Source organism: Caloenas nicobarica, chromosome 11 (genome assembly GCF_036013445.1).
Source record: "Caloenas nicobarica isolate bCalNic1 chromosome 11, bCalNic1.hap1, whole genome shotgun sequence".
Lineage (NCBI taxonomy): Eukaryota > Metazoa > Chordata > Aves > Columbiformes > Columbidae > Caloenas > Caloenas nicobarica.
This window is the reverse complement of record NC_088255.1, coordinates 7381636-7404190: the sequence shown is the minus strand read 5'-3', so window position 1 is coordinate 7404190 and position 22555 is coordinate 7381636. Positions and strand designations below refer to the sequence as shown.

At 40.0% G+C, this 22555-nt stretch overlaps 1 protein-coding gene across 5 annotated transcripts in view; it reads right to left on the bottom strand.

Moving 5' to 3' along the window:
* DOCK3 (dedicator of cytokinesis 3) overlaps positions 1-20538 on the bottom strand; it is a 211569-nt gene extending 191031 nt beyond the window's left edge. For all 5 annotated transcript variants that reach the window (XM_065642384.1, XM_065642387.1, XM_065642386.1 and 2 more), the window contains exon 1: positions 20461-20538. In XM_065642384.1, coding sequence (XP_065498456.1) covers positions 20461-20497 — 37 coding nt within the window. In that variant the 5' untranslated portion in view covers positions 20498-20538. The remainder of the gene's footprint in view (positions 1-20460) is intronic.
* Between the last annotated feature and the right edge of the window lie 2017 nt (positions 20539-22555).

Sequence of the window (22555 nt, the reverse complement as noted above, 5' to 3'; positions counted from 1 at the left end):
TGTAATCATTTTAATCACCAACCCCTGATACATATTGCATGCAAAGATTTCCTTGTCTCAGTTCTTACTCTACCACACAATTCCTCAATGGAGCAGGCAGTCCTAACTGCAAAGACTCTAATCAGAAGTCAACTGCAGGAATTACTTTCCTCCAAGTTGAAACTATTTCAAATACCATGTGTGCAACTAATACACTGCAAAAATCCTATATTATCCTATGTTATCAATTTAAAGCAGATATATAAAAGAATACATAAGAATATGTACCTTTCATAAGCACTAACATAACATATATCTTAAATATTTTTCTAAGTATGGTGAAAATAAGAACCCATCTTAATGTTTCAGTAAATATGAATTAAAAAATACTAAATAAATGTCAATTTTTAAAATAAATTTTTAAAAATTATCATAGTGTATAATGATATAGTCTTTAAACATATTTAGCAAAATACAATAGGTACCTGGATAGTTGCTGGAAACATGACATGTCAAAACAAAGGATGAATTGCAAATAAGGTGTGGTCCCCCACCCCTGTCCCATAATGCCCATTCACCAGCACTGAAAAACTCATTCAGGCACAGATTTAATTTAATCGTGTTCTAAATAAATACATGCCTGGACACTGAGTACGCCCTATACGTCACCTACACACACTGGAGCACTACAAGGGGACTTCCATGAGTTGAAATAGTGACCTCCAGTGGGCATTGTCCTTTTTTCAAATTTATGAGAACACAACCCTTTAAATGCAAACACTCAAGCTATGGCTGAGATGTTCTGCATTTCATCTCCTCCCTGAATACCTTTTTGTGTTAAACCCACTGGATCCTTTATGACTAAAGCCTCTCTGTGCAGAACTTAATGCAGTTAACCAGAAAGTCTGAAGTCCAGCGGAAGAACAGCATGGAAACTAAGACCATCATCTGTGCCATCTACCACAAGGTAAGCTGCTTGAACCTTAAATTTCCAAGAAATAATGAGAACAGCATAGAAAAAATTTACACCAAAAAGAAACACAGTTTCAACCACATATACATATTTCATAAAGAGAAAGGGCAAGAAAGAACAAACCACGTATGCCAAACACCCACACAGATGACAGCAATATGAGAAAGAATTTGAATCAAAATCTGAAGAGAATCAAACAGCATCAAATGTTTGCTCTTCCATAATGAGACTCAATGCAGTGTTTAATTAAAGAGGAAAAAAACTGGGGACTCCAGCAACAGACTCAAACTGTTTCCTCAGTTCCTAGGGCCCAGTAGAAGTCACTGCTGGTTAAATGAGATTTTAAATGCTTGTTTACATCAGAGACAGGAGAAACATAACTGGCTCCAGACTGGAGTAATGCAGACAACACAATCCAAGAAAAGCACCAAGCTTGTCAGCATTCTGGATTCATTCTTCACCTGTGAAGAAGGCATAGATATGGATTTCCATCAAAGAAAAACTACTTAATGCTTCTCTCAAAGAACAGGAACACTGACAATTGCCAAATACTTATCTGACAGGCCACAGTCCAACCACTAATAGCTTCTCCTTGCACCTCCAGTATTTTAGATAGCAGTACCCTTTACATAAAGAAAACTGCTTTCTTCTACTAGGCAATTTTAGCAAAACAAAAAGGTACAAACACCTTTTATTTTTGAGTTGTTTTGCAAAATACAGTCCTATATTAAAATAATACGAATTTTCAGTTCAGACCAACAAAAATACTAAAGAATTCAAGTATGTCTCAAAACCACAGGATTTTACAAATCCAGGGTGAAAAGTTACAATTGAAAACACCAGAAAAATGGAGAACTGTCAATGCAGCAACAAGATACATTAATTTATGAGAGTAATATAAGATATACGGTTATTTAAAAATATATGTACATATATATACATGATAATGCTAAATCCAATTTCCAGGCCATTTTCAACTTCTCTGAACATGTCAAATTATTATGACACAGAGACACCAGTCATGGGACACACAAGTATTAGCGGTTGTAGACAAAAGAGTAGTTTGAATTGTAGCAAGATTAACGGCCAACAGGTATTACTCAGACAAGTCCAAGAAGCAATAGCCAGTCTGAAAAACATTATTGCATGTTAACACTGCATTAGAAGTTTTCAATTAGCAAACAACAGCTGGCCTCCTATGACAATTATTCACTATAGGAAAACTACTGAATAAAGGATGCAACCAGGAAAGAATCTGGATTTGATGCAACTACTAATTCTTTGGCCATCAAATACTTGCCTATTATGTAACAATAAAAAATGGGCTTGGAATGAAAACTAAAGGAAAGGCACCAGGAAAAGAGGGTCCTGTTTCTTTCAACTGCTGATACAATAGATTTTAAAAATATGGCCAAGAATAATGACTTTAATATAGTCAGGCTTACAAGAAGTAATTCTAGAAGATCTGTTATTTTATAGATACAAACTGTCTATTTATAAAAGCATTCTACTGGTCACACAAAGGAAATGTGATATAAGGACTCAACTGCATCAATATGTAATCAGCTCTTTAGAATTCAGAGTACTATTAATAAGATAACTAAAGCTCTTTTCTTAGGTCTACTTCAGTCAAAAAAGAATAAGTAAACAAAAATCACAGAAGAGAAATGAACTGATCCCATCCACTATAGATACAATCTGGATGATCATTCTCAATTAGAAACTAAGTTCTCACACAAAAATAACATACATCTCATGTTCTTTGAGGCCTGTATCTAGTAGAGTGCCTCAAGGGTCAGTTCTGGGGCCAATACTGTTCAATATATTCATCAATGACTTGGATGAGGGAATTGAGTTTACTATCAGCAAGTTTGCTGATGACACCAAGCTGGGAGGAGTGGCTGACACGCCAGAGGGCTGTGCTGCCATCCAGAGAGATCTGGACAGGCTAGAGAGTTGGGCGGGGAAAAATTTAATGAAATATAATAAGGGAAAATGTAGAGTCTTGCATCTGGGCAGGAACAACCCCAGGTTCCAGTACAGGTTGGGGAATGACCTATTAGAGAGCAGTGTAGGGGAAAGGGACCTGGGGCTCCTAGTGGACAGCAGGATGACCATGAGCCAGCACTGTGCCCTTGTGGCCAAGAAGGCCAATGGCATCCTGGGGTTTATTAGAAGGGGGGTGGTTAGTAGGTCGAGAGAGGTTCTCCTTCCCCTCTACTCTGCCCTGGTGAGACCTCATCTGGAATATTGTGTCCAGTTCTGGGCCCCTCAGTTCAAGAAGGACAGGGAACTGCTGGAGAGAGTCCAGCGCAGGGCCACAAAGATGCTGAAGGGAGTGGAGCATCTCCCTTATGAGGAAAGGCTGAGGGAGCTGGGTCTCTTTAGCTTGGAGAAGAGGAGACTGAGGGGCGACCTCATTAATGTTTATAAATATATAAAGGGTGGGTGTCACGAGGATGGAGCCAGGCTCTTCTGGGTGACAACCAACAGTAAGACAAGGGGTAATGGGTTCAAGCTGGAACACAAGAGGTTCCACTTAAATTTGAGAAGAAACAACTTCTCAGTGAGGGTGACGGAACACTGGAACAGGCTGCCCAGGGAGGTTGTGGATTCTCCTTCTCTGGAGACATTCAAAACCCGCCTGGACGCCTTCCTGTGTAACCTCACCTAGGTGTTCCTGCTCCGGCAGGGGGATTGGACTAGATGATCTTTCGAGGTCCCTTCCAATCCCTAACATTCTGTGATTCTGTGATTCTTCATTTTTAATACAGCAGTATGAAATCTAAATCCTTCATTGATAAATTTGTAGTCATCCATAAATTGTGTCTCTTCTGTTTGACAATTTTAATAATCAATAGGGTATGTGAACAGCAATATGGATATTTCCAAAATCACAGAAGCCAAATCTCAAGAGTAGTTGACTTTCCAGCCACACTTAAAAGGAAGTCAGGAAAAATTAAAGAACCCAAATAAACTAACCGAATACACCAAACCATATCTTGTTAAAAATGTTTAACAAGAACACAATTTCACATCTCTGAAAGAAAAAAGAATGATCAAAAAGCTACTGATTATGACAGAACTCCAGAAATTTGAGGCTATTTTATAGTCTGATATATGATTCCAAAGGTTACTGCCAAAGTTATGGATGTTACTAATTTTTTAAGTTAAAAATGCATTATGCAACGCCATCTTATTTATGAAGTCACTTTTACGTACACAACTCTTCTTAGCAATACTATTTGAAAAATATGAACAGAAATGTGTATGGGAAATATGGAATAATTTAACTGTTACGGAGAAAATGATTTACAGATAGGACTCTCAAAACTAACTTCTGTCCTTCCCACAGAGAAATTCTTTATAGCATATGATCATTCTCAAACTGTCCATCAACGAACAAGTCTCCACAATTTCTTAAAAGCGTCATCTCCCTGGTCACCAGAATACGGAAGTAACGCAGTAACATATCATCAAAATAGACACACAGCAAAGCTTTTACCCACCAGTTAACAGAACTGAACGACTCCTCTTGGATTCCAAGCCAGCCTGCTGAAATATGTAACATTTGTTTTCAAATATTAAACCTCCTTGCCATCATTCAGGTTTATGAGGAGGTCATAGCTCCCCTTCACGAAATGCAATTTCAGCCAGCAGTTAAACCCAACTTTCTGCCAAAGAAGAACCCTTTGGAAAAGCACCACTTTCAGGAATTATCTCCAAGTCAGTGGTTCCTTAAATGTGGTACTTGAACTGTATCAAAGTGGGCCACACAAAAGAAACCCTTCCAGCTGCACCTGTAATTTATTAATGAGAAAGGCACAAACTGGTTCACAAAGGCAGCTACACTCCAGCTGTAGCAGAGAGTATGAAGGAATTGGGGGGTGTAAGAAGTAAGAGCAGATGCAATACGAAAAAGAGTTTGCAAAGCCAAAGATCCAGGAGATGACAGATTTCAAAGTGTTTTCCTTTCCTGTGGGCATTCCCTGACACAGTATAGGCTGCTGCATTGTAAGTCACCAGCAGTGAGAGAAACTGCTTCAAAAGAATAAGGGTACACAGATCAACATGACATCTTAAGAAAGAGTCAATGCATCTTTGCATAGCTTACTGATTGCTCACACTGGATATCTAAAGGACCTGCTTTCTATATGGACAAAAAAGATGCAGTTGATACAATTCAGTAGGTTTCACAAAATATGCTCTGAAAGAGCCCCTCTCAAAGGCCCTTGCAGAAACTGAGCTTGGCTGTGATAAAGTGGGAAGACATTTGCACAGAAAAATAACTAGCAAAGAGATATGAAACACAAGTAGACAGTTTTCTTAGTGAAGACAGATTGACCAGCAAGCTCTAAAGGGATCTCTGGTGGAGTCTCTCCTGTTTAAAGTACTTCTAAATGATCCAGGAAAGATGATCATTTAGTAAAGCGACAAAGTTTGTGAAGCCACTCAAGCTATTGAGGGTAATAAAGAGCTGCAGATGGACCCAAGTACCACAAGTAGAACTGGCAGGTGTAAACCATTTAGTTCACCTACGCAGTGTTTCATGAGGGATGAACAACCCTCATCTCACACAAAACAATGGTCTCTCCCCTTGCTATTACCACACTGAGTGAAATCCTGGACTGTTACTCTGAGTTCTTGCCATAAACTCAATGCTTAGCCACTGTCAAGCACCCCCACACCACACCACAGCTGAATGCTGTATTTGGGAAAAAGGGAAGACACCACTACCTACAGTAGCATATAAAATTCATGACGAACCCCCACGTGCCAGTTTTCCCCTTTGTGAAAAATGTATCCTTTGTCAAAAAGGACAGAACAGCATAAGGAAAGGCAGAAAGAAGTTAGAAAAGAGATACCAAGGAATGCATAAGGGCTTTTATATGATTAATTATGAACCAAGATAGAACTCTTCTACCAGTAAGACTGACAGTTGAAAGGAGTGGAGAGAATATAATTGATAAGTTGCAAGAAGAAGGTGAACAGAGAACAATTGCTAATCATCCCTTCCAGTACAAAAAGCAGAGCAGTGTCAAATGAAACAGCAGGGCAGAGTTCAGGACTTTGTTAAAGTAGTGCATAAACTGTGAAATTCCTCATGAGATGCTGTGGGTGATTAGAATACATATATACATGCATAGATGTATATATAATCACTCCAGTTCAAAAGCAAATAGGGCAAATTAATGGATGTGTACCACCTTAGGCTCAGTAAGCCCCTGACCCAGAAAGCACTTAAGTCTTGGGAAAGCATCACATATGCTTATCGTGCTGTGCTACTATACTATAAACACCTGCTACTAGTCAGTGTCAAGGGCAGGACACTGAATGAGGTGAGTACGTGGCTGGACTGTTATGATCTCTCTCGCACTGTTATTATAGAATCACAGCTTGAGCTTCTGTTGTCACTTGCTATCTATCGATTTGTGACCTCATTTGAACACTATTATGGCAAAAAGAGAGAATACAATTCACAGTTAAGAGAAATGCTAAATTATATTTTGTGTATGTCATTATTACTTTCTGCTGCCACCTGAATAACAGCCATTTTCATTTTTGCTGTGGTAAAATTTAAAATATATCTTCCTTTTGTAATTCCATCTAATTCAATTTCCTATGTCCTAGCTTCCCCACTCAGTCTCACCTCGGTCACAATGCTTCCACAAGTCAAATTTCTTCTCAAATGGATTACGCCAATTACATGATAAACACAGTAATAGAAACGTGTCACATTTTTTACACAAACAGTGGGAAAAGCCAAAACAAGAACAGAAAAATGCCAGAGTGCTGTCCAGCACAGCACATCCACATAAAGACCATGCAGCATCTAGCTGGTAATTCCACTAAAACATTATTTTTTTCTTACCATATACGTAAAAATACTTTGCAGCACAATGAACTGGGATAGGTATATGCCTTCTGCATATACCTTCTAATTTTTGCAATATATTTCTGCAGATTGTAGTAAAGCCTACAAAAACATTTTGACATTGCATAATGTTCTGTTTACATTAGAAAACACCAGTTCAGCCCATAATAATTAATTTGCTTATTTCTGTAAAGGAATGGAGCTCTTTTTCCTGCCGTTTTCCTCTCCACCTTCCAAGATGTACCAATGAAAACTGGAAGTATTTATTTAAATGAGGGTTGAGAAGCAAAATCAGTTCAAGAGGTTTCCATGTTTACATTGCCCCCTTTTCCTTCTCCAAATCTGAATTATGTTTCTGTAGCCATAAAGTTTGGCTTTTCAAAATTATTATTTCTCATGTTTTCTCATCCACAATAGAAATCACTGCTGCTAGAACATATGCAATGCGATAAAATACATTTTTCTTTATTCCAAGATGTTGGTAAGGCCAAGATTTAATTAATTCCATGGCTTAATTTTGGGGAAAAAAACCACAACACCTCATATTTTTTAACTTCACTAAATCCTTTTTAGTTGCATAATGTGACAAAATAAACAGAAAGTTCTTAACCTCCTCCCCCTATAACAATCATAATTTTGCATACTTTCAACACACCTCCGTTTACTCATGGCTTCAAAAGACAAATCTTCTTGGCATTTGTGACAGTTTTTTCCAGTTCTCAACTCATTATTATCTGTCTTACTAAAATTCTGGTAACTTGCAATATTTTTACATGATACCAGCAGAACCTAGATAAGTATTTCAGGTTAAAGTATGCCATTTTATTTTTATAAATGCCTTGTACTAAACTCAACTTGCAGTTATTCAGGTTATGCATTAGTCGTGCCCTAAGTATATCCTCAATCAAACTAATTTCAGAAGGGATGGCCAGGATAATGCCCAGGAGAAGTATAGCTGCAGTTGTGTTGCTCTGTACCCAAATTACTCAGCTCTATACCCTACCAATTTACAATCACGCTGAGCAAATACTGAATTGTGCTCTGTGCTACAAATGTGATAATTCTTGAGTTTTCTGATGGTGTAATTTATGCTTTAAAACACATAACCATATTTCAAACACACACCTCTAATCACACCAGCTAAGAATTTGGTGTTCATGTTTATTTTGGGTAAACACATATAACAAACTCTTAAATTTCACAGTCCCGATAAAGAACTTCATATTCAATTACTACTAGTTATCACTATTACTAGTTAACATGGAATATGTCAATCTCTGAGCCTAAGATTGATTGAGATTGATTAATCTTTAAGCAAATAATGTAATTACTTCAGACTGATAAATTAATGTTATGATGAGGATGTATCTTTCCTTAAAATGCTTTTTCATATGAATCCATCTATTGAAAGTGTCTAGTACCAAACAGTATAAGCTAGTTTTAACAGCTGAATAAGATGAACTCTATTTTCTTCCCTGTAATACCTAGATGATAATAAAGGCTCCATGTAACATAACTTGAGCCACTGTAGTATCCAAGACCAAAGATGGCTCTAAATCAAACACCTTTTCCCTAACAGAAGCTAAAACAAGGAGGTGAAGGAAGGGTATTAGAATAAGGCAAGGACATAGCTTTCCTCAACTTGAGGAACTATTTTTATATATGTATTTAACATATATATGTCACATATATGTATTTAACAGTGCTTTCTATACTTTCTTCTACAGAACCACCCAAATGTTTTTGAACCACATCAACTTTTAAGATCCACATCACCCCAGAACTCCATACTTCACTTACGCATCACACAGAAAGTGATTTTCAGTTGTTCAGATCCTGTATCACCAACGCCCTCTAGGAATTGCATGAAAATAAAAAGAGTGAACAGTAAATTTCTGTTCTTCCACTCTACAGTATTGATGGTCTTTGAATCTTCCAAACTACCTTTTCTGAATAATATATTTTCCAAGAAGGGTACCAGATGTTAATTCTTTTTATTTCCATATAGCAGCCAGGGAAAAGCCTCTAAGCCACAGCAATGTGACCATGCAAGAAAAAAACCACAACATTGATACAAGTTACCACACAGAAGAAAAGACAGCTGAGAGTCAAGATTTAGCTTTATCTTTTTGTGAAGCAACTCCGTTGCGCAATCACGCCTACAGGCAGCAAAGAATTAATACTTTCCAAACCACTGTCTACCTTCCATTCTGAGCCTCTCAGAACTACAAACCTTTTTTCCAGCATAAAGCAGTAGTTCTTGCAAACAGAAAATTGTGGATTTAATAATTTAAAACATCAAAAACCAGTTCATGAAGGCAAAAACCCTTCACGTTTTTATAAGAAAATTAAAGACCAATATGATTAAATTTTTGTGGAACTGCTTGATTAAACCTGGCAGCTTCATAGATAGCACAGTTAAACTCTGATGATATTTGACAAGTGAGCAGAACCACAAGGAAATTAAAATGAAAACATGTTCATTTTATTCTACAAATACCTAGAAGAATGTTTTCACCTTCACAGCATATCTTCTAAGTATTTAAATGATTGATTGTGGATGAGGGTTTCAATTATTTGCCAGAAATGAATTTGAGACATGCACATTTATTTGCAAGTTCAGGGCACATTCAGCGAGTATGTTTACAAAGAAAACAGGAAACAAAAACCAGGTTGAGCACTTCCAAAACATTCTGCTGTTTAAGCAAGATGGGCAATATAAAAAAATTAGGTATGAAAGAGAGGACATATCCTATTACACGCTATAGAAACAGCTACCCAAATAAAACACCACAGGGTTTTTGCAGCAAGGGGCATTTCTTGGTACACATGACACAGAACAGGGCTCTAATCCGATTGGAATTGCCAGGCACTAATGTAATACACACACATACACACAAAAAAGATTATCAAAAGCTGATTAAAAGCCATCCAAACATCACAATCGAAGAGTATGGATTAAACAAAAGACATGATTTAGAAGAGGGCTAGAGAATTTTCTGACCTTATTAACGGTCTTTATGAACTTTTATGCAAAACCTTGAGGAAGAAAACCATACTTCAGAATTGGTAGCAATCTGTTACACTTGAGGTTTTGTATATTACCAAAATTACATTACAATTAAGTGAAGGTATTTTGGGCTTGTCCGGGAGCACTGGCAGTTGCTAGGCAGCATCTGCTCCTGTCAAAGATGCTTCTTTCTTTGTGCAATACAGAACCTCAGCCAGGAATACTGCCACCAATGGATTATTACAAGGCAGCTTACTGCCATCACATGGCATCTGCAAAGTGCTCAAACTGCTGCCTAGCAACACCGCCTCTTTCTACTGAGTCATACCATCACTATGAAAATATTCATGTAAAAAAAGAAACAGATACCAGAGAAGAAAGGTGATCATTCACTAGCAAAGTGAATTATTGCTAGCATCCTTCCCCTACCCTCCAAGATAAAAATAGAGATTAGGCTCAAAAATCATGAGCTGTTTAAAATAGTTTTGCACATCCTGGTGACATGAGGTAGAATTGAAGAAACTGACCAAAAGCCCACAGCATTGTCCACTACCTTCACTACATCAAGGAACTGATGTTGAGCTTGTACCTTTGCAGGCATCATATCATCCCCTTCCTGTAAATGTATTCCCTCAGCCATCAGTTTATTCAGCTTCTACTCTGGCAGCATACAAGTCCCTCATCCATAGATCGTGCCCTCTATGCAGGCAGTAAATGCAGCAGTTTCTTCTCTCTAAGCAGGGACGAAGACTGTTTCAGTTTCTGAAACACTTCTCCCTCTTTCCAATACCTAACCTGAAAAGAGAAGAAAAACCACCGACCACACCATACTCTGCACAAAGAAGCATGGAGCCATTCCACACTGCTGCATTCCACTGACTGTGAATGCAAGCCAGAAACAGCTACACTTTACTGTCAAACATTAGGAAATGAAATAAGAAACCAATCAAGTTTTGAATATCCTCAAGGATGGAGATCACATCACCTCTCCAGGCAACCTGCTCCAGTGGTTTACCATATGTATTGTGAAAATCAATGTCCTTTACTGTAATTTGCCACCACTGCTCCTTCTCCTTTCACTGTGCAACTCTGAAAAGTGGCTCTGTCTTCTCCATGAAAAGTAGCTAACCACACACTAGACCCCTTCTTATCCTCATCTTCTACAGGTTGTACCACCCTAGACCTCAAAGACCCAGCTAGCTACAAGAGAGCACCACTGATTCATGTCTACACACGCAAAGACACAGGTATCATCCCACAGCATTTTAGATTCTATTCCATTTTACAAATATCATAAAACTTTTAGTCCTCCCATCTAACTGCTAAATAAGTTCACATGCTGAAGTTAACTTGGCATTTACAGTCAGTTTGCACACCTCCTAGGAGGAGGAGGAAGAGCAGACTAGGGCAGATTTATAAAACTGTATTTATCAGTATGCCAGCTCCTCCATCTTAGTTGAAAGCTCTATATTTTAGTCTATACTGTCTGCCACACAACTTTTGTGGGCATCTGAAAGCAGCTTACAAGACTGTTAAGAAACCTTTCAACTCACACACAAGAACCCTGATCTTTTTGGTAAACAATTTGCTACTATAATATTAAAAAATGAAATATTTGCCTGACATAATTGAACATGCGTTTTTTTCATGAAACCTGAAGAATTTTTACCTTTTCTAATCTTGACTTAAGCACACATACATTACTTAGAGCTACCAACATCATCTGAAACATTGGTAAAATTGTCTTTTTCTCTTCTTGCATCCTCCACCCAGGTTGAATTAAATAACTTTTTATTTTTCATTATTAAATGAAGAATACCGTCTTGTGCCAGCAACCTGAAATGTAGTCACTCCAGAATTGAAAAAACAAACAAACAAACAAAAACCCAAAACCAGAAGATCAGAAGTTGCAGTTCAGGGCCTTGCTGTGATAAGAAAGAGAAATAAGAAAGAAGCCTGTTTTCTACCTCTGCTTCCCCAGAGACAAAAGAGAAGCTGCTCCTGCCGGACCAATGCTTGAAAAGCAATCTTCCTTGGGGTAAAACCCTTGGACCTGCTCAGCAGCCCCGAGCACATCAGCTCACAGAGCTGGGCTTTTTGTGCCCCGGGCCAGCTCTTCCCACACTAACACCTCATCGCCAGAGGAACAGCCAGTCAATATAACCTTTAAACAGAAACACAGACATGTGGGTGATTCACTGAGTTGCTCAGGCAAGGCCAGATGCACAGGTAGCATGCAGCTATATTTTGTACAGTATGTAATAACAGCTGTCAAGGCAAAATTAGCTCACAAAAATGTTGATCCTACTTCACTAAATGCAGTGAAACTAGACTATTGCCTCTATGGTTTATCAAAAATTGAGCTGCCAATCATTCAGCTCATGAACATTCTGAGAGAGAGAAAAAAACACGAAGAAATGTCAAAGTTCAAACGACAGTTTTCAATAACCTCCTTCTACTATAATTCATATATTTTTTGGCTTATTTATCCCACACTGGCTGACACTTTCTCACTTGTGCCTACATTCTCCATCCTTGTGTATAATATAGCCATACATACGTAAACTTACATAAATGAGAACACGTGCCTAGGTGAAGTGGACAGCTTCACGCAGACATATCCATAGGCATTTTTCTCTACAAAGGAAGAGAAGGGTGAAACAGAAACACCTCCTTTTGCCCTCCCAGTTCCAGACCCAGTTACTGGAAACATACATATTGCTCCCTACAGGGATTATTTAACACTGTCTGTGATATTCTCCTATGAAAGGTTTTCTGCTGCCTTTACAACTTGTTAGGGTAGACCACACACCTCAGCAAGACAACGGACTGTATGCAACCCAATGCCCAAACAGGCCTGTAAAAGTTATATATTGCTTTCAATCGTCTTCTGTTTAACCGTTCTTCTAGGCTTCTCTGACATGTATGCAGGGCTTAATTTATCAACATCAGAAGACTAAAGGGGCAGGTATACTAAATTAACAGTTGGCATAAACATTTCATTCATAAACACATTTAGAGGGAGGAGAGAGTCCCCTGCTGTTCAAATACACAGAAACAAGAGATTTCTAGAACAGTAATCCACCTGCCAACACACACTGAACTACACACAAACTACAGTAGCATGCTGGGTAGCTTACAGACTTACATCCAAAACAAACGAAATAAAATAATTCATCACTCCATCAACTACCTACTGCCAACACTAACAGCGTCTAGTGCATAAGTTTCCTTACATTGTAACATCTAGAGAAACCTTTGTTTCAGAAAGTAACTGGTATCAGCTTACCTCTGAAAGCAGAAGGACCTGCTTTTAATCACGAAGAGTTAGCTGGCACCACTTGTCATAAGCTTTTCTTAAGGCTTAATATTCAGAAAGACTCAATAAAAGAAAATGTAGTCAAGTGCTGAACTGGGACAAGAGAGGAGTCTTATCCCTGTAATAAGTAATCATCTCACAACTATACTGAAAAGCACTTAGTCTGCTCAAACCCACAGTTACCAGTCTTCCTAATACCTTCAGTGAGTTATGACTAAAGACTCGTTGTTTAAAAAAGCACTAAAATATGTCTAAGAGGAAGGAATTACAGCTAAATAAACTTTAAAGATGCTTTCAGGGTCTCAGAAGAGAGCATAACGCTCATTTTGACCTGCAAATCCTGAACAGAGGTTTGATTTTAACAGTCACTTGAGCGCGGTATTTCATCTCTTTGCCTTGAGGTTCAGTGAGCATACAGATGAAACACAACAAGGAGTAAAATGCAGTTATATTAAGGTTGATTCATAACTTAAAAACAACCAGTGGAAAGACTGCTGTCAATTGCAAATGGTTTTGAACCAAGATCCTTCTGTAGGCTTTCTTTAGTCTCTTCCTCAGTGAACATCACAGCTGAGAAAAGAACACAAACTTAATTCACTATACAAATTAACAAAAATTTACCTGAAGCAGGAGAAAAAGTTGCATCGAGCTCTTTAATAGCTGAATAATCTTCCAAAGACTTTCCATTCTTTGGTCAGTGTTTTCACATTCACATAGGAAAAGAGCTCTGATTTCTCAAAAGAACAAACTAATTATATAAAATGTGTATGGCCACCAATAATACTAGTTGTTGGAGGTCACCAAGGATTTACAGTTCTTTCATATAAGAGCTACATTCCAAATAATTGTTTAATATATTAATTAGAAAAACTCGTGTATCTACATGTGATTGTGCGTCTGAAGACAAACAACTCTCCCGTATTCCCAGTTATTCCCTTTTTGTGGGATTTTAAATGCCACCAAATATGTGGTAGAAAATTTTCTAGATCACAAGCTCTGGTAACAGTTATTACATGTGTCCCTGATGTTATATCAGACTCTGACTTTTTAAGTACAGAACCGCTAGAAAAAAAGGCTTTGCAAGATAGTGAGACTCAAGTCTAGCTGAGCTATATCATTGACATTAAACCAAGAAAGATACCTTCCAAAGGATTAATAAAAATACCAACTTCCCTCTCTTCCCCCTAAACACAACTGCAAACCATGACCTGCACTATCACCCCATACTCACACACCAACTTCCTATGCCTTAAATTGTTCAAAAGAGAAATGACTTTAAATTTCCTCACTAATTTCACTCTGAAGAATCTCCCTTCCTGTCCTGCAGGCTTGACAATGAATTTAAAGCCAAAGCAGACAAACAAGAAACACCGAAAAACTGTCTAAATTTTCCAAGAACTATTAATAGATGCATTCGAGGCATGTTGTCATATACTCTGTTTTTAATTGTAATTGATATCTGCTGCATTAAAAAAGGCAAAATAAATTGTTCCTTGAATAAACATGAAAAGCATAATTTCCTACCAATAGATATTCACGTTTCCATTCCCCGTTTCACCAGCAGTCCCATGACACACCAAATGCAGCACCATCGGACTTTTAATCTTTTACTATCCCCAGTCCTGTTCCTGAGCATTCCTGTCTACTAAGGACCCTCAAGTTCACTCCCATGCTCACATTAACAGCTTCCCTTCACATTCTCCAGCAAGCAAACAAAAAATTCTATTAGGAAGAGTCTGATGTAACCTTATTATCCACCCTTTTCAGCAAGTCAGGAGCTGCTTATCTGCAATACTATCTACAGGAACTCTAGTAAGTTCTTTCTCCGCCACTCCACCACCAATTTTCATTAAATCTGTAGGAAATGTATGCCTGAGACTGCCAAGTGTCATAAAATGTTGCCCATTACTGGATTGTTAGGTGAGGACAGAAAGCCTGAACACAGATTTCCACCCTTAGGAAATCAGTCCAAATACAAAATCCATTCTGCACTGTGGATAAGGTCAGAGTGAAACTATTTTTGCCCCCACACTATCCACAAGCAGCTGAAGTCCTGAAGGTCTTAACTGAATACATAATATGGCATAACTACAAATAAATGGAGAAAATTACTCTCAACACCACCAAAGCATCAAAAGTTAAAACCCGTATTGCAATACTATCATGCCTACATTCCCAAACAAATCACATGATAAACTGCTAAACATACATATCTGACTCCCTGTCTTTGCAAGCAATTTGAAAAAATGTTTCTCAACTTCACTCCTCCCATATTTAGAAAGTTTGGGCTAATTTCTGCTGTAAATGCATTTGTGGACCACTGGTATTTAGATGATCTCAAACTAGTAATATCTTAAAGATGAATTCTCCTCCAGCTCTGCAAAGCAGGTATTCACAAGAGCCAAAATTTATTACTTTCTTCTCACAAAGCAGTATATTTAATCTCCAAATTATCTCAGCAATAGGAGAAATACAGATTTAGGCTGGACTGAAACTAAAATTGCACACTGCGTTAAATGACACCTCACTAAACTTTCCTGTCTATACTGAAAGTCTCCAATCAGGTGCATCTGGGGAGATGCTCTTTTCCAGAAACATTTCAAGGTGTGATTCATTTCTCGTTCGGTCAAATAACACATATACATTTCCTTTATGGCCCCGACTGACAAATTCTTTTGTTCATTCTTAAGTCCAAAGGGTAAAAAAGGCCCTTAGGGGCAAAATATTGAATGGAACCAAAAATTACTCCAACCCACAGATCATCTAGTTTTCTTGACTAAGGAGCGGGTTCCCAGGTATTACCACCACCTCCCACAACCGCATTGCACAGAAGGTGCAGAAGTACATCCCTTTGTACAGCTTTGGGTCCAAAACACACCACTGAAGAATATCCTTAGTCACCTCCCTCCTGCTGCCAGACAATCAGTTTCTGGCAATAAGAAAGAGAAGATGAAATATAATACACCTCCCAAAACACAGTTGCAACGATTTTTATTGCTCCCCAGATTACCAAAGATGGAATTTTTCCTAATATTGGGAAGTTTTTTCTCTCTCTCTGAAACTTTTCGTTTTAGACCTGTAACAAAGTGCTTTAGCAACACAGAGCAACTACAATATCAATAAACTCAAAGCACTCCTCCCTTTAGCAGCTGCTTTCTACATAAACAGGTAAGCACAGACTAGCATCACAGGAGACTTGGTGAGGGAAGGCAGACTTTTCGTAAGGTTTGCAGGCTTGTTTTTCCAAACACAAATATGAATCGTGAAATCTGGAAGCCAAGCTTTAGTGATGGGGGGGTGGGGAGGGGGAAATCAAGATGCTGATGAAAAAGCAGAAGCTGCAGTACAGAACTGTAACTAGGACATTATGATGTTTTATCCTTTCTAGTAGGAGCAAGGGAAATATTAGTTACATGTATTTGTGCTTATGGATTTACATTTCATTGTTACCAATTAAGTGATGAAAATAAAAATTTAAAAATCCTTTTAAATAAAACTACAGATTTTAACACTAGTTCTTTGAATAAACTAACCAGTGCTGTTTATGCAGGCAGATTTTCCTTCTTCATGATTTAATACGTATTTAATATGGTCAGCCATACAAATTACAGGATTAACTACATTAAAGAACTGAAAAAACTCGAGAACCACCTAAACATGCTCCTTGCACAAACATAAAGCAGCAGAAACTGCCAGCCTAATGAAACACATAATCAGCTCTCACACATTTGCTGAATTTTAATTAACAGTTATTTACTAAAGACTTCACTCTTCTTAGCTTTTTCTTTTAATTCATTATTATTTAATACTTGCTTTAGAAGACTAATGTAACTAATCAGATCATTTTAATAAATATTTTCTTAGAGACTGCTTTAAAAATATTAAAATGCTAGAGGGCAAGAGAGCTAGTTATCTTCAATAATCGGCTTAGAAATCTCACTAATTGTTTTCATAACTGGTCAACTTAAGCATCTGTGGAAGAACTGTTTGCCTTTCAACAGAAGTTTTAAAAGCACAGTTAGGATTAGAGCCACTGAACATAAGTATTTCTAAATGGAACATAAGGAAATTATTCACAGTAGCTATAGTAGCTGAGAAAAACAATCAAGGAAGAACTTCGGTGTTGTTAGGTGAGTGTTTAATTATTTATTTAGAAATATCCTGAGCAATCCTTCAATATCTTTATTGCAGAAGTATACAATGGCTTTTATGAGAACCGGGCAATACAATAGCGTTCTGCAACTGTAAACCTTGAGAACTTCTTTTAATTGCACATAGACAGGCGAAGAGCACTTCAGTACCGCAAAAAGCCACTGACATTCACATCCGTAAATTTAGCATGTTCTGTTGCAGTCAAGAGTCGGTCTGGCCATAAAGGGGTATCTGCAAAGGGGCTCCAGCAAGCACCTAAGAACGTCTTTGTCTGAAACTCTGACAGCCAGTGCAGAACACAGAGCCCTTCTATACCCACATGCTGAGAGGGAACGTGGTGTCATTTTGAAGGAAAAGCTGCTATAAATGACCGTCTCTGAGCCAACTACCTAGATAAGACGACGACATAGATCACAATTTACTTTCAACAAAGACAACAGCATCAGAATTAACTAGTTTATTTGATACTCTCACTTTCCTTGATATACATGAACAGCTACGTATAGGGCCTGGCTGCCCCAACATAACCTTTCACCAGAAAGCTCTTTGTGGTATTCCAGTTGCAGAAATAACCGATTTTTTTTCCCACCCAACTTACATCTGTAGGGACATAAAGTTATTGCCTTAACCCAAAGGCACATCATAAACTTTTCATGGTTTAATAACAGCACGTAGAAAACACACAGGAGTTTTTTTGGATGCACAATGGTCAAAATAAAAACAAACTACTAAGGCCCAGGGCATAAGCTCACACCAGCAATTCATGCCAAGAAAATTATTTTGCGCATATTATTTTACTTGTGAAATCAGGATAACTTACATCTGATTTTTCTCTTTTTTTGGTAGCGCACCTCCTAAGAGGTCTAAGACTCCTTGAGGTCTACACCTTCCATGGACTAGTTTCTCCAAAATACACTAAAATGACCACTCCAGCAAGCAATGACAGATCCACTTCTAAAACACTAGCACTCCTCACCTGTAGTAACTAAACTCCAGACACAAGCAGCATTTTTCACCTCTTCTCCTTCTCTGGAGGATTATCAACCAATTTCAATTACAGGAAAAGTATGTAAAGCTACCCAAGAACAAAAAAAACTTGCCTAGAGATCACCCAAACTCTAAAGGCTTAGCCATTACCTCAAATCTACCTACATGTGCATTGCCTGAAAAAGAAAAACGAACATCACAGGAAGATCCTTAAAACTACAGAATATTATTTGAAATAACACTTGTTTTCATTCACTACTCTCTCTTACGGATGCTTCTTCTAGACTTGTTTACAATCTGAACGGAGATTTTTCTTTCTTTTCTTCCTGCACGTCTCCATAAAAAAAAAAAAGAGTTCACCTACTTTTTGATGAAGGTAGCACACGTATTTTCTTATTTGACAACACGGGCCAAACAGAAACAAACAAAACTCTGAATATCAAACCCTGCAACACAGCAAACAAAAATGACTACATAAACGGAACAGAGTAAACCAAACAAGACTTGAAAAAACAGTATTTTTTTCTTCTGAAACCTCTATTACAATTATACCAGCAAGTTTAGGACTAGGACAACAGAGCAGAGAAGGTATGAGCACGTCTGGAGACTTCCTATTCTCTGAAGATCCAGATGAGATGTAACAAAGTTTGTTAACTTTGTATACTCCCAGTAACTTACAAAAATAGCAACAGTACTGTTACTTACAACTTGCCTGTGTTATTTTATGCCTCTTGTGTATACTGTCCTACACTTACAGGTTCTCATCTAGCACACTGTATTTGACTTTTTTTTTTAAACCAAAAGTGAATTCCCTATTTCTTCTATACATTATGGAGATATGTAGAATAGCCTAAAAAATATATTTGTTGCACAAGACAAAAAATTAACAAAAAGTACTGATACATTTTGTTGTTTGCTGACTACATGCTCAAAATATGTTCTAAAAATTATTGGCATTAAGACTTTTAATTGCTCACAAGTGAACTGTCAAAATCCCACTTTAACAGTACAGGTTAACAGAATTCTATAGCAAGTGTCATTTATATTTTTTACATATTTGCAGAAATTGATCATCACTACACACTGTGGAATTTAAAAATCAATACGAACAATTGATAACTGTAAACTTAATGAAGCATTTAGGTAAGCAACCAGGGCAGACTACCTGCTTTTATTATTATCCATGTCAACAGCTTTTAAAAAGTAAAATAAAAACAATAAATCAAATCAAACAAAAGTGAAGTTAAAGTCTGTCTTCCTTTCACTGGGCATAATATTTCTGTTGTTAGCAGAAATAACCGTACGCTAAAATGTAAAAAAAATCCAAATAAACAAAAAACCCCAACCAAACAAAAAAAAACCCACACGAAAGCCATCAATGATGACCTCTCAAATTAGAGCAAGCAAGATTCAAGATGACAGTAAAGTCTGATTTATCATAAACAACGAAAAATAACGACGCTACGCATTTACAGCAACCCTGGAATTGTTTCCCATGCCGCCCCGCACCACGCACACTGTAGCGCTCGATCGCTGACAGTGAAGCCCCCGGAGCCCGAACCCGCCGCCCCGCCCGGCCCGCGGGCCCAGCCGCTCGAACAGGTGCATCACCGACGCCCCCTAATGACACCGCGCAGAACCATCCCCCTGCCCTAAACTCCATATAAACAAGATCACCACAAACCACAGATTAAAATGGAGAGAAAAAGGAGACGCACGCTTAAGTAGATTAAGGGCTAAGCGACTCGTTTTCTGATTATTTGTGCAATCAGGACCCGAGCGCGGGTCCCGAAAGTCTACTTTCGCCTGGCCGCGCGTTGCTTCGCCGCGAAAAAACTCAGGGAAATAACCCAAATCAAAACGCACGCAGGCACACTCAGCGACGCCGGGCTCTGCGGGCAGGGGCAGGCAGCACAGCCGCTGCCCGCTCTCCCCCGCGAGCTGCCTCCCACAGCCCACGGGCAGAGCGGGGCGGGTGCGCCTGTCCCTCCACCATCCCCCGCTCTCCACCTGCGGGGCAGCGGCGGAGACACCATCACCGCCCCCGCTGAGAGGCAGCGGCGGCCGGGGCGGGGGGGTGGACAGCCCCCCCCCCACTCCCAGCCCCCGGGGTCCGGCCGCTGCGGAGAGACGCGGGGCGGGGGAGGGAATGAGGCAGCACCTACCCACGCCGTATTTCTCCTCCTCGGTCGGACTCCACATGCTGCTGCGGCGGCAGCCGGCCACGGCCGCGGGTCCCCTGGGCAGAGCGAGGCGGGCGAGCGCCGCTCATGGAGCGGGGGCGGCTTCTCCTTCTCCTCCCCCCTCCTCAGCGGGGGCGCTGCTCCTCGGCCGCCGCGCCGGCAGCCCCCGCCTGTCGCTCCGGCCGGGGCCGCGCTGAGGGTCCCTTCGCCGCTGCCGCGGGGCGGGGGGAGGTCGCCCCCCGCCCGCGCGCGCGGGGGCAGCAACGGCCGCCGCTCTCCTCAGCGCCCCGCGGGCGCTCGCCGCCGGCCCGGCGCCTCTCCTAACGCGGCCCCGCCGCCCCAGCGGGCTCCGGCCCTGCCGACGCGGCGGCCCGGCGGAGCTCGGCGACCCCCGGCCTCCTCCCGGCCGCCGCCGCTCCCGTCGTCGTCGCCGCCGCCGCCACCGCCGAAAGACTCGGGCTGCCGCGCCCCCTCCCCCCCACCTCAGCGGAGCTCGGCGCGCATGCGCGGCTCGCGCCGCCTTCCCCCGCCCCGCGCGGCCGCACGAGGCGCGCGCGGGCGCGAGGCGCGGGGGCGGCGGCGCGTGGCCCGGGCGTGCGGGGACCCCCCGGGACCAGCCCCCCCGCCCGGGCCGGCAGCCCCGCCGCGCCGTGCGGCACCGAGCGGCCCTGCCGCGGCCACCCGGCGGGACCTGGGAACACCGGGATGAACGCTGAGCCCCCCCCGCCCTGTGTAACCCCGGGCGGCTTCATGGGATTTCTCGGCTTCTGGGGGCCCTTGGGAGCACGCACTCAGACTTCATCCTCCAGTGGGTCAGGCTTCTGTATTTAATAAATAATAAGCTAAAATTCCTACAAGAAAACAGGAAAAGCAAATCCACACCGAGGAGGGCGGGTGGGAGAGGCACACTAGGGCACACACCCAGTAATCCCAGTCCGCACCAGATGCACCCGGGACCCACCAGGACATACACTGGAACAAGAACACGTTCCAAAAGCCAGAAAATCCAAATTGAGTGCAGGTGAAGGGAATAAAACTCTTATTTTTTCCCTTGTTACAACCCCCACAGGTGGACACTCGTCTGTACACCCCTGCTGCTGCACACCCGGCTGAGATTCCTACTTTGAACTGTGTTGTCCAAAGAGGACATTAAGATTTGCAGCTCACCTACTGCATTTATGGAAAACTTTTCAAATTACTTTAAACAGTGGAAATTAAAGAAAGCTTACTTAAACTGTTTAATGAGTTATTAGTGGGGTTTTTAAAAAAAAAAAAATTAAATGGGAGAAATAATAGATTTTTATTAAGTGTACAGTGGCAGCATTTAAGGTTGGTATTTGAGTAGAAAGAGAATCAGGAAATGTTGTCAGCACTCTAACTGGTGTCACCACCAGCTCCTAGTGGCATCAAAATTTGTCTAATACTGTGATTTTTTTTAAATTAATTTCCAAAGCTTCTAAGAAGCTGGCAAAATTTGTATGAGTTCCACAATGAACAGTTATCCAACACTTGAAATTGTTTTCAGAATTGATCTTTGAGTTCATCCTTAATTTGCTGTACTTTCCATAAAAAGTACAGCAAATTAAAATATGAAACATGTAATTCAAAACTTTTCCTGTAACTGAAATTTTTATCACTGCAAATATTCTGCCAGATGAGCAATTTTTCTCCAGTCAGAGCCTTCCCAAAGCTAAGGGCAGAAAGCAATGCTTTTTATACAGCATTTTCAGAAACCTTTGTAAATAAATTACTCAATGTAAAGTTTTAGGATTACATGAAACTTTTTAATAATATAACTTCAGATGTACCCAACACTTTTTATAGAATATCTGTTCTATCATTATATAATAAAACAGAACGAAGTCATCAATTTGCACTACAGAACCTAAGTTGCTGTGGAAACCTTCATTATTTTTTAACATGTGCAACTTATGTTTCGAACACGGACAGCTTTCTGTTTGGGGTTTTTTTTGGTTTTGAGCTGTTGTTTTTCACTTTCCTGTGAAGAGTGCAAACAGAAAGTGGCCAATAAGTAAGCATGTTTGTACATCATTGATTGAGAAAAACAACTTATTCA